The sequence below is a fragment of the Corythoichthys intestinalis genome, chromosome 2, assembly GCF_030265065.1.
Source record: "Corythoichthys intestinalis isolate RoL2023-P3 chromosome 2, ASM3026506v1, whole genome shotgun sequence".
NCBI classification, from domain to species: Eukaryota; Metazoa; Chordata; class Actinopteri; order Syngnathiformes; family Syngnathidae; genus Corythoichthys; species Corythoichthys intestinalis.
Window position 1 is genome coordinate 44,658,606 of NC_080396.1, and position 13,928 is coordinate 44,672,533.

Here is a 13,928-nt window from a genome sequence, read left to right on the forward strand (position 1 = left end):
ACTGAATGTATCACAGCGCGTCTAAATTGATGTTTGTAATAGCAAGTTTATTACATACGATAGGAAGTTCTCCCATGTTTCCAGATATGGATCATAGTATGTCAAGCCCTCCGATTCACTGAGCTGGGACGAGCTGCTTTTAGGGAGAGTAGGTTCATAAAGTAGTGGCTCAGGATCCAACTTTAGATCTGCTGAGACTATCTGCTTTAGACTGCGGCTGCTGGTGGAATTCTGAAACCGTGTGTTTATAACTTCAGGACCATTACTCGACCTCCGATGATTATAGCGACCATAAAGGCCATAACGCATTTCGCTGGTCCGATAGATGAACTCAGCTGGGAGGAGATGGGAGGAGTTCCGTCTTAGACAACGAGGAGGTCGAAGGAAGGGTCGTGGTTTAATGCTTTCCCTTGCAACCACTTTGGGTAAATGCACTCGAGTTCCAGGCCCGTCATCTCTTATTTGATTGGGATTTTCAATTTTCACTTCGATTTCCTCTTCTTCCTGGACGCAGGCATTCTCACCATCTGATCCAGAGCAGGAACTAAGTGAGACACTAGATTCTTCCGCTTGTCTTTCTTTTGCACTACTACCCATCTGGACAACACTTGCAAGTAGCATGGAGGAACAAAGCAAATGAGGTTGAATTGAATTGTCTTTGGAGGGTCGACAGTAACGCACTGCCCTTCTTCGATGCCCACTCGAAAAAACTGTGGAGGTTTGGTGTCCATTACGTTTGTAATGAAATGCACTTCCTTCTTTTTTCATTGAAATATTAGGTATCGCAAATCCAGCTTCATCTGCAGAGTCGCTTGAGTTGGTGAAGGCGCCATCTTTAATGGAATGTCGTTTCTGTCCACTGGCCACCAAAATGCCAACACTGGGGCGCCTCTGATAAGGAAGTGGTGGCAAGCCACTTGAGGAACGCCTGCTTTCTAGTAGCGCTGCAGAGGGCAGCCCAACACTAGAACGCCTCCGTGCTTTGCTGACTAGAACTGCAGGCTGAGAGACAGGAACCGAGTACTTTTGTCTCTTTTGCCATCGATGAAAATGACGCTGGAAGAATAAATCCATGGTGTTTGGATTGGAAGATGTGCTGGATCATAGTAGGGTCATGTCTATGGTCTTCCCTGTCTGAGATTTAAGTGCAAAGGTCAGCTATCAGTGCAGATGACAGGAGAGGTAGCAAAGAAGGAAGATGGTCACCCACTGGTCCACCTCACCAGGGAAACAGGCTGTTCTGTAAATTAAACAGCTCAGTCAATTGGCATAAATAATGACTTCAAAGGGTCTCATTATGTCTACGTTACAAACATCAGTCATAAGATTTGAATTACTAACTTATTACAAAAAATATATTACTATTTTCCCACCAGTGTCATGAAATAATCGATTGGGTCAATGATGCAATGCTGTGTTGTTCAAAGCATGATTCGTGATTATAATATACTGTGTACGTACTGTATAATTTGTTCATTTTCAAGTCTTAGACACAACCGTGCAGTGTCATGACAACATGAGAGGTTGTGTCTTTTGTTAAACTGGAAACCTCAGCAATCGAGTGCTGCTTTGCATTTAGTAAATGTGCACAGAGCATGTGCAGGTGCTCAGTATTTTAATCGACATATATTTACTGGTTAGTAGCAGGGTTACGCCAAGACAGGTATTGCAACACATTTGCATTTTATATTATCTGGCAATTTGTTTGCAATTCATAGTTCAATTAGGAATGTGGGATCATCTTTAGTCCACTTTGTGTTTACTTGTATTCAGAGGAAAGGTAATAGAGGTGTGGTGAAAAGCATAATTACAAAAGGTTGGGTTTATAGTACTTGGCTTGTAGGTGAAATTTCAGAATGACTAGGCAATAAAACCTTTATAGGTCATCTAAACTTTTAAATGGACATGTCCAACTGCTTCAAAGTGTTTCAGTAATTTGTTCAAAACTTTATGTTCTTTAACAACAGCTGGATTTTGAATGAGAATTTTGCTGTTCAGGGTTTTTTTTTTTTTTACAAAAAAAAAGATAAATAAATAAAAACAGGCAAGCAAAAGGAAATTAAATATGTAACAGTTATACAACATTTTAGGCATGTGCCGGTATGAGATTTTCACGGTACGATAACCGTGAGCAAAAATACCGCGGTTTCACGGTATCACGGTATTGCAATTATAGCTCCAAAATTTTGAGATGTATGGGTTTAAAAAAAAAAAAAATATTCCATTGAACAGGATTTTTTTTCAAAACATTTGCAAATTGGAACATGACTATAATGTGAAAATAAATAAACAAAAAATAACAAATATTTTATATAAAATTAAAATAAATAGAACCTAGACTATACCCACAGCCACAGCTCAAGTTGCTCAATATTAGAGTAAGAACAAAATAATTGCTATAAAGAGTAAAAAGACTTCTAAATAAAATTAAAAATATATATTGTATGACTTTTTTGAGGGGGGAAGCTCAAGTGAAGTTTCGCCATTTTCAGCCACTTTGTCAACTCTAGTCTACATGATGCCATGCCTTTGTGTTAAAAAGAACAAAGAATTCATAAGTTAATAAGTTAGTTAAAAATGTATCAGTTAGTTTTATAAATTAGTTAAAATGTAAATATTGTTGAGGAAAGGTTTCATCTAAAAAAAATAAATAAATAAATAAAAAAGTGAGGAGTGAGACTTCCTTTCTCAATTAGCGATCTTTGACGCAATTCTTTTTCTTTCCCCCCTTCATTCAAGCTTCTCTCACTCAGCGGCTGTGAGACATAAAACCTCGATGAAGCTGGTCCCCCAGCTTAGCCTAGGCTAACATTCGTCTTTGTAAGTTTTAGTTAGTTTGTATATTGAATTTGAAAGGAAAATGTGCGTTTTGTTTTTGGCGAACTTTTTAATGGTGCTACTGATATCCTGTTGAACCTAATCACACGTGGAAAAATACAATTGTACAACGTTTTAAATGTATTCATTTGTATATTTCACCACGATTTGAGAGCTCAATAAGTTGAAGAAAAGTACGCCTTGTGTTTGGAGGATTTGTTTTTGGGTTTGCTGGCTGTTTAGTGACACTCACGGCAACAAACGGGAAGGGGTGAGCGCTGCCGCACCAAGCCACTTCGGCTGCATTTTGGCACATGAAAAATAGCGAATACCGTACTAAGGTATGACGGAAAATTTTAGTGGTTTTGAAACCGCGACGTTTTCACACCACGGTAAACCGTGAAACCGGTAACCGGCACATGTCTACAACATTTGCATTCAAACATTAAAAGATCATATTACGTTCACCTGAAAAAGGTTCTAGTGCTTTTTTTTTTTTTAAACCTGTTAAGGTTATAGTGCAATGTTGTAGGTTCATCCTGAAATACCAAAGCCCCCACACTTTTTGTGAGTGTTGTGTGTAGAGCTGTAACGACTAGTCGACGAAGTCGACGTCATTGATGACGGTTAGTGAAGGGTTAAAAAAATATATGCATGGAAGGTTGAGAATGGCGAACGCTCAGGATGCAAGCGAGGAAAGTGGCACAAAGCCAGAAAAGCGCACCAGAGTGGCCAAAGCATGGACTTATTTCAATGAAACAAAGGATGGTACACTGTCGTGTGCAGTCTCTGCTATGCCAAGCTTGCATACCACGGCAGCACTTCAGCCGTGAATGAACACCTGAAGTGCCGTCACCCAGTTGTAATTTTGGAAGAAGACAAGAGACAACAAGGTTGCAGATCCTAAGTCCATATACCTAACTAAAGACATTTTTTATTAAAGTTGCTCTCAATGCGCATCGTATCAACGTGTATCATTAAATTACTGTTATTTTCAAGTACTTAACTCCAGTGATACGTGACATTTATTTATTTACTCTGCTGCTGCTCCCGAAAGCTGTAGGTCTCATGGTCTCTGTGGTTTGTGCACAGCATGCAGATTGTATTTGGTAGAATAATGAAGGATCCAGCTTTGGAAAATAACTTTTTTTTTTTTTTTTCATGGAAACACTGGCCTGCTTACTATAGACCCTACTCACCGACGTCACAGAATGACGTGTCGCTGTATCCGGCCGCCATATTGTCCATCTTTGTTTATCCGTATTCTCAATGGTTTCAATTTGTCGTGCAATTTATAGTGCAATTCGTGGAAGCCCCGGTGCTTTCAGACGCTGTAAACTCATTGGATGCGTTGCATAAAAGGCGTTATGTGGAAAAGCTTCAGTCTATTCATTCACCAGATCCATATTTGATGCCTAAATCGATATTTTTCGACCTGCTGTCTTCGCCGTCTCTGCCTGACATCTGCTACCCTGATATCTACAACTATCTTGTCCACAGAAACTCAGCCTATTCACACGAAACTTTGAAAAACTTTAAGAGCAGCACTCTCAGCAACATTACGCCAATTTTCTAAAATGGCGATAATCAAAAAAAAAAAAAAAAAGTTGACTGCGATGGCCGATGCTTCAAGGAAAAGTGGATATTGGACTATTTTTTCAATAAAATACGCAACAACTGTGTCTGCCTCATTTGCAAAGAGACAGTCGCTGTTTTTAAAGAGTTCGATGTGACGCGATATTAGCAAACAAGACACACTGACATGTATGACAACATTACAAGGAAGATATGCAGCGAGAAATTATAGCAACTTGAAGCTAGTTTAATTTCACAGCAGCAGTATTTCGCAAGAGCCCGAGTGTCAAAAGAGAACGCCACAAAGACGAGACTGTTGAAATTATGAATTATAAAAAATAATAAAGCAAATGTGACACACAGAAGGGCTTGCTAAAATTTGTTTAAATATATTGTTCTATGTAAATCAGCCAAGGTACCCCCGCATTTTTACCACACCAAATCTGGCCCCCTTTGCAAAAGGTTTGGACACACCTGTTTAACTGATGATCCGTAGACGAAACCAGCTTCTTTCACTTGGTACCAGCTAATTATTATTCAAAATGTAATGATGGTGGAAGAAATAAGCATCTTGAATTTGAAACTGCATGTTGTCGGCGATTAGCAACGCAATGATCTTAATTGTGCTTGTCAGCCCAAAACCCTCTAAATATATATTAAATAAATCTTACCAGATATAAAATGACTACTACATAATCTGTGGTAATCGTTTGGAGCCCAGTTTTCTCGTCGAATTGCAGCAGTCCACCTCGCTCTCCTCTCCGGGTCTCTCGGAATACGGTAGAACTTCAAGTCTCTCAGTCTATCTTCTCTGTTATTGCAACCAACCGCGACACACGCCTTCACCATTTGGATTATTAATGTTAACGAGCAGAAAATCTTGCCATAATAGGAGGAATTTACGTAGCGGTAATGCGTCAACACGACGAGTAGACGGACAATATGGCGCGGAGGCGTGGTTGTGACGTCATGTGAGTAGGGTCTATAGTCCATGACTGCACTAAACTTACTTACTTTATACTATAACATATTATTGTGTAATGGGCGAAAAACACAGACAAGGCTGAAAAAGCAGTTTCTGCTCTTGCATTCCTCTTTAAAATAAACTGCTGTATTTTAAGCCAAAGGAACTGTTGTGTTTGATAGAACAATATGTCTATATGCTGCCATAGCAGATTCATGGCGCATTAAGCCCCCGAACTATTTTTAATTTGTCCGTTTTACCCTGGAAACCCCCGTTTACAGACGTTGCGCAACCGCTTTTGTTTCAACCTAGCCATAAAACGAAGGTAAGTATTCATATTTATTATTCGAAATGTCTGTCATTTTTAGCTTAGAATCATTAATCAATGTCTAATATTTAGTTTTAAAAATAAATACATTAAAAAAACGACTTTAAAAATTATTCACTCGCATATTTTTAACTTTTAAACAAATTAAGTCACAATGAAAAAATGGACATCTGTAAAAAATACACTGATATCTACCTCATAACTATCAGGTTTCTTGTATGTTTTTTCGTTACTGTCGCATTTTCCCCAATAATTTAGGTGGTGAATAATCGATCCAAACACAGAAAAAAATTTTTTTTAAGGGTAAATATATGAAAAAGAACATCTCGACCACTCCTTGATGTCTGCGATTTCTGCATCGCGACCCTTGTTATATTACTACGTTTCACCCATAAAATCCGCCAAAAATCCAGCTGTGGCCATTCACAGCTGTGTCTTGACACTTGGTGATACATGCTACGTGGAGTTTTTGAATAAAAAAATGTAAGTACCCGATAATATCTCGTTAAAATCATGGCGTCTTTAATTCTGCTCTCGCGTGCTCTCACCTCCAGTTAGGGTTCTGCTGTTTAAAAAAATTTTGTTTTTTAAAAATACCCTCCTGTTCAAAACTTTTCTTCCCCCAGAAAATTGAGATTTTAAGCTTTCCAATGATGTATCACACATGCATATAGGGCAACTTTGAAATTTGGCCAAATTGGGGGTCTCAGAGGGGAACTTCAAGTCACCTCAGTGTTTTCCGCCATTCACATATTAAGGGTGTGCCAAAAAACTCAGTTATCAGATGCATCGCGATTCGACACGAGAGGATTTGATTACGATTCATAAATGTTCAAAAACGCACTTTTCCCTAATAACTTTATGACAGCCGCTAGTAGCGTAACGAAATTCAAGACACTTCTGCTGCCTGGACACCTTTCACAGACGCACGCACAACGTTATGATAGATGCAGCTGGTTACTGTGGGAGAAATTTATTCCTTTTCAAAAGACTCGAAAATAAATTTGTGTATGAGATAGGCAGGGAACTGGCAGTCGCGCTTCTGTGCGCAAATTATGTTTTTAGAGCGAGAGGGCAGGAGAGATAGTTCATTGCTCCTTGTCTTTCAGTTGTCCAGCAGTAGGTTCAAGTCTTGTTAATTGGAAAAAGTACCTAGTGTGTGTGTGTGTAGTGTTTTGCTAAGTCCCATGTCCGTCTATCAGAGGTGAGTACACGAACCCTCTTGTACTGTTTAGCTTTTATTGTTGTTGTTTTTGAGATGTTACTAGTTAGCGCCAAGCGCTAAGCTAATTAGCGACTTCGCTAACATGTATTTCCATGTCAAGATGTGCGTTATTTGGTGGTGTAAAAAAGTTATTCCAGGTGTAGAACGTTTAAAACCAGGATTGAGTAGAGCGGTAACACTACAAAAATGCGAAATAGTACAGAAATCTGTGAAAACAAAGTATATTGGCTAAAAGAAGTCTTATTTCTAAAGACACTTTGTTTGTTTCCAGAAAATGTGGAATTCATTCCACCAGGGTTAATTTTTTTGTATTGTTGAGAGAAATAGTATATAGTTACCATATTCTAATTATGTCCAAACCATTATGTTGGGAGGAGACTGGATGTTCATTTGACCGTGACAAAATGATGATGATAAAGTTACACAATTTAGAGGCAAACCCAGTAAGAGCTGCATCCTCTACTAGAAACACTATACTGTAGTTGAGACAATTGATTTTCAAACATATTAAATCTTCATTTATGTGTCAGATTTGGTATAATGAGGTGTACAGAACCACATAATAAATTTACGACAAAGCACATTTGGTTTCGTATTCAAACTATGACATTGTCTATACATATCTGTATCATCTGAAAGATATTAGAGATGACATGTTTTATGTATTTATAAAGTTGCAGTGTTCCCAACTTATGAAAAATGTTTGGAGTGAGACTGTGTGTGTGTGTGTGTGTGTGTGGGGGGGGGGGGGGGGGGGGGGGGGTGCATGTGGGCATGTATTTGTGCACGCGTTTACATGAGTGCGCATGACTTAATGTGTGTTGTTCTTATGCAACATCTGTTTCCGGAAGTTATAATCCCCTATCATGGAGGAGAGAGGGAGATGCCAGATGTGACTTCTCTTAAATATATTATCCACCTGAGTTTGTATATCAACAGATCTTGGGTTAGAAATAACACTGTAATATTGCATGGTGGGTAAATGTCAAGTTATTTTTAAATTACTTTTTTTATGACTCATCATTCGTGTTCAAACAAACATCCAATTTCTTGGGCTTCCACAAAAGAGATACTGCAACATACAGACTTAGTTCTGATAAGTGAAGGTGGTTAACTGGGTTTTTTATCTTACTGGCCTTGTACATTTGATTGTCAGTTGGAAGAGCATACTGCAGCGGGCTCAAAGTACATACGTGAACATTATGTTTAGGCTGTTAATGTAATAAAGGATGGACACTTTTTATCACTAAAATGAGTAGTTTCCTCAAAATGGCTTATGAGATGCAATATGCGTAAATGAAAGAATTTGTATTGCACAATATTAACAAAAGCATTGACATAATGAACAGGCCTGTCATGATAACAGTTTTTGTATAATTATATAATTTCCTCAAAAATTATCGCGATAAACAATAGCATCGTTCATCCACCCCCCCCCCCCCCCCCCCCGCACATACAAAATATAAATCCATCAACAGAGAAACCCTTGAAGGCCATGAAAAATATTATTATTATTATAACGATATTTAGCAATTTGATATCTACCTCAAACATTAAATCATATCTGTATCGGCAATACTTGGGCCAGATCAATGGTAAAATAAAACAAGGCAGTGTCAATTGTCATGCCTTGAGTTAAGTCTTGTCAAGTGTGTGCCCTAGCCTAGTGTGTCTGTCCTTCTGATTATCTGTTGATTTAGTTGTTTCTAGGGTAACATTTATTTGAAAATATGTAGGTGGTACCCCACAACCCTCATTAACAAGTTGTGCAGATGATAAATGAATGAATGTAGGTGTCATTCAAGTTGTTCATAGAAAAGGTAAATGGCAGTCTCCATAATGAAAATCGTTTTTTAATCATTTATAATGGTGATTATTTTGCCGAACTTGGCAAATAGAGCAGCAGTAATGTAATACAGTATTAGCAGCTCAAAAATACTGAACTAAAAAAAGTAAAACACTTTTCCCACTTAACGCTGATGAAATTTAGATAAAATGCAGCAAAGGTAAATGGTGTAGAAAAACAATGGATAAAATAAAATTATCCATCCCTCCATTCTCCCCAACGTTTATCCTCCTGCTCATCCCAGTTGATTTGGGGAGAGAGGCAGTGGGACAATGGGCGAAAATAAAACTGCTGAAACTTTGCATAAGATTTAGATCACAGGTGTCAAACTGATTCCAGAAAGGGCCAAGTGGGTGCAGGTTTGCTTTCCAACCAATGAAGAGGAGGACACCTTTTCACCAATCAGATCTTTTACATGTGTAATCAGTTAAACTTTGTCAGGTGCTGCTTGTTTCAGTAGGAAGTTGATTGGTTAAACTCTCTGCACAGTATCGATTGGAACAAAATCCAGCACCCACTTGGCCCTTTCTGGAATCGGTTTGACACCTGTGAATTGGATGAACAAGTGACTACAAAACACTAAACTACATACTGTGTAAGCATCATACTGTGTAATAAAAGTTAGTCACTCTTAGTGACCCTTGAAATTCATGACAATTTACACATATGACATCATTCTCTGAAACATTTATCCTCAATAGAATCCGCAAACTTTGGAAGAGAGCTAAGATACATCCTGAACATTACTGGCCAACCGCAGAAACCATACAACTACAAACAATTTTGAATGTTCAATTCATATATTTTACATTTGGAGGGGGGGGGGGGGGGGGGGGGCTAATGCAGGTATTGAGGGGAAATGCCAACTTCACTCAAGGAAGGAGTAATTCGAACCAATTACCTGACATCACACATCCACTATGCCAACAATGTCTCACATAACACTGATTACATGCCAAAGGAAATTTAGAAAAACTTGGTTTTAGAATGGTCTTTTAAATAGGAAAACAAACAGGACAGTACTGAATTTGGGTGTAAATGTTTATCTGTCGTACAGAATTTTTAATCTTGCATTTCACCATACATCATCGTAGATCATGGGTGCTTTTGTTCAATGAGCCATTTCAGGTTTGCTGTTGCTGATGTTAATGTACATGCTTTAGTTCAATGTACTATTCAGATTTGCTGTTGGTAATGGTAATGTACAAAGTTGCTTTCTGAAACCTAGTTTACAAAAAAAGGTCAAACTTTTCCTACAGGATTATCACTGACCTTTTCCCAAATCATTTGACATAATCATAAGCGGAACCTGTAATAAGTGGAATCCAAGGCAGTGGTGCTGCTGTCATTTGTTTTTCATGCTCTGTTTATGATGACATGTGGTTGGGAGACTGTGGCTGTTGGTGTCAATCCACACATGAAGGACCATTTCAATGCGAGTTTTAGCCCAATTTTCACCTAGCAGACAAGATTGGCTCTCACATTTTTAAACAAAACGGGATCGTAAATGTCCAAATTCAAACAATGCCCAATTGTACTCAACAGTTCAGACAATGTCTTTATATTTCTGTAGTCCTTGTGAAAAAAAAGCCGGTTTTAGCTTCGTGTGTTACCTACAGTCAATAATCATAAAATTCGATCTATTTTATTCTATTTTGATCTTAAAACTAGTCCTGATCTGATACTCAGTATGGGTATAGACCCTACCCACCGACGTCACAAAACCACGTGCTCGCTGTATGGTTCCACCCACTTGTCCGTCATTTTGTCTGTGTATTAGCATTGTTTCAATTGATCGAGGAATTTAAAATGCATTTCATGGAAGACCCGGTGCTTTCTGATGCCGTAAACTCACTGGATGTGTTGCATAAAAGGCGTTATGTGGAAAAGCTTCGTTCTATACAGTCGCCAGATCCATACTTGATGCCCAAATCGATGTTTTTCGACCCACTGTCTTCGCCCTGTCTGCCTGACATCTGCTACGCTGATATTTACAATTATCTTGTCCACACAAAATCAGCCTATTCTCACGAAAATTTGAAAAACTTCAAGAGCTTCGAGGCTTATAAATACTTCGTCGCTGGTTGGGTGAAACAGGTCCTCGTCCACGAAAATTCAGCAGGAATCTATCTTGTGCTTGGAAAGGTGAGTTACGAAATTTTCAATTCAAAATCTTTTGTTATTGCTAACATCCACTGTCAAGTCTAATGTATTTCATGTCGTTTGTCAATGGAGTTAAGGCTTTTAATGTTTATATGGTTTAGCGATAGCACTCTCACTACATACATACGTGTATGTTGTCGGCGATTAGCCTAGCAATGATCTTAATTGTGGTTATTTGTCGGCCCAAAACCCTCTAAGTATATCTTAAATGCATCTTACCGGATATAAAATGACTACTACATAGTCTGTGGTGATTTTTTGGTGCCCAGTTTTCACGTCGAATTGCAGCCGTCCATTTTGCTCTCCTCTTTGGATCCCTCGGAATACGGTAAAACTTCAAGTCTCTCCTTCCATCTTCTCTGTTAGTGCAACCAACAGCCACACACGCCTTCACCATTTTGATTATTAATGTTAAGGAGCAGAAAAACACGCCGTAAATAGGAGGAATGTACGTAGCCGTAACAGGTTAACACTATGTTTTGACGGACAATTGGGCGGTACCATTCAGGAGAGCGGAGTTGTGACGTCACGTGGGTAGGGTCTATTGGCACTAGTTATGTCTATTCTTAGTAAGCCTGAACGATATATCGTTTAAACATCGCCATCGCGATGTGTGCGTGCGCGATAGTCCCATCGCGAAGACGTGCGATAGTTTTTATGTTTTTTTAATCCACATACGCCCTGCTTTCTGCTCTGCGCAGAGCCTCACACGCTCTTTGAACCTCACAGTCACTGCAGCACTTGCTTATTAAAATTAACGATGCTGGTATCTTTGATCTTGCCAAAGAAGCGGACATCACAGCACAGCAGCTGTCAATCATTGTTAAACAGTTTCTGCAAGGAAGCCGCTTTGGAATGAATGTGTGTGCGTGTGGAGACGTTTGAGACATAAATTAAATGCCAGAAGTGATCATGAGGAGTTTTTTGTAATTTCTACATGTCCACCAAGAGTCACAGCCATGTTAGGTAAACAGAAGCATTTAATAAAGCCAAGCATTTTTCTACTACAGTGCTTCATTCTTGTTCAAAAATTATTTTGGTTGGACAGTTATGTTTAAAACTGATCATAATTATTATATTTGAAGTGCTTAAAACCTGACATTTTGCGGCTTTCTTCGTCGCGTTTTCCTCGTTCTGAATAATTTCCCCTCAATGGGCTGAATAGTAAAATCGATGAGCCAAGTCTACCGCTGACGTCATCCACCTGTTGGGGACGCTAAAGCCCTATAATGGTAGGCGTGGCTAACTGGCAGATTAAAAGACTAATTTCTCGTCATCTGTGCTTTGCTAAATTGTTGTATATAGTCGAATCGTCTCAAAATATGATTCTAATTCACATAATAATGCCATTTAAGACTTTTTTTCTCGTGTCATATGCTCTTTAAATCAGGGATAAAAACGCTTTTGTTTACCACAGCATATCCATAACTGTCTACATATTTCAAACTTCGAGCTATATGCTTTTTAATTCCTTTTCTGCTTTATTTTTATTTCTGATTTCAATTTATTGTGATTTTCATGTATAATTTAATTTCCTGTTTCGATTGCCTTTGTTTTAACGTTCTTTTGATTTAATGTGATTTTTATGACCTGTTTGTTTTGTAAAGCACTTTGAATTGCCTTGTGTTGAATTGTGCTATACAAATAAATTTGCCTTGCCTTGCCTTTTATTAATATGTATATACGTTTTTTAAAATCATACTTTGGGGAAAAAGTGAGAAAAAAACATGCCTGACATGTATCTCTTTCCAATGCTAAATCTGAATAAATACATTGAGCACACACACAAAAAAATAAAAATTTGGGGGGCGGGGGGCGCAGCTTAGCAGTTTTTCACTTATCGCGGCGGGTTCTGGTCCTCATTAACCGCGAAAAACGAGGGATCACTGTACACTGGTCATTGCGAGTCATCTAAAGTCTTTCCAAACAGCTATTCAAGTCATCTAGTGAAAATGTCTTTAAAAATATGTATATATATATATATATATATATATATATATATTTTTTTTTTTTTTTTTTTTAATATCTCAATATAATATTGCAAACCCCAAAAAAATAGCAGCAATAGTTTTTTCCAATATCGTTCAGGCCTAATAGAGTATCAGACAGTATCGGATTTGGTCACAAAATACAATCTAGTATCCAGTAGTCAGGTGTTTTCAGTACCATCAGGTACTGTGGTTACGTGGCTGCTGTAAATCAAACCACTAGGCAAATATGTATCCATCCATCAACGTCAGATTTACACACACAAGTGTTAACAAGAAGTCTAATAATGTTCTTGTGTAGCATCATCCATTTCCACTGATATTAATTTTTTATTTATTCCATGGAGTTCAGTCCGTCGGCTCTGTCTCCCTGTATCTGACGAGTCCCATCGATGTGCGCATGCACGCAGCAAACCACCCTGGGCTCAGTTGTTTGTTCAATTGACTGAGAGACTGACATGTGATCAGCATGGATAGTTAGCTCGGACTGGTTAAAATACATATATGTTTTCTGGAACAACAAAAAAAGAAAAAGAAAAAAAATCGGGCCTGTGCATCTTGACACATCAATATGCCTGTCTATCCATTGACTAATCTGAGTAGAGATGTGTGTATGTCGCCCTCTAGTGGTTGGCCGCCCTTTCTGGGTTGTTTTCAGCCCAGAGTCAGTCAATGAAAACAGTACCGTTAGCTGCTGTTGGCAGTGTGCTGCGGGCGGTGACGTCTTTGGACATTTTTTTAATGGGGAAAAGGCCACTTGCTAAGCCAGAAAAAGAGCCTACAACCAAGTCCATTCTGTATAATATGTGGCTAAAAGCTAACAAACGAGGCAACAAAAGTGAAGGCACTGAGAGCATCATAACACGTGGTGAGCCATATTGATAAAGCCAAGAAACCGTTCACGATTGGAGATAACTTATTATGCTTTTGACCAAGGACATTTGCCGTCAAGTTTTAGGAGAGGTTCAGAACATCTTCCATGTTAATGTGCACATTTGGACCTGATTTTGTTTATTTATGTT

General features: G+C 38.5%; 1 protein-coding gene across 5 annotated transcripts in view; it reads right to left on the bottom strand.

Moving 5' to 3' along the window:
- Positions 1-13,928, bottom strand: part of LOC130912452 (diacylglycerol kinase zeta-like) — a 115,374-nt gene that overhangs the window by 71,148 nt on the left and 30,298 nt on the right. For 2 of the 5 annotated variants that reach the window (XM_057830554.1, XM_057830552.1), the window contains exon 2: positions 59-1,240. The exons of 2 other annotated variants lie outside the window; for them this stretch is intronic. In XM_057830554.1, the coding sequence (XP_057686537.1) occupies positions 59-1,074 (1,016 nt within the window). In that variant the 5' untranslated portion in view covers positions 1,075-1,240. Of the gene's footprint in view, positions 1-58; positions 7,618-13,928 lie in introns of those variants that run through there. One more of the 5 variants, XM_057830553.1, reaches the window with a different exon arrangement.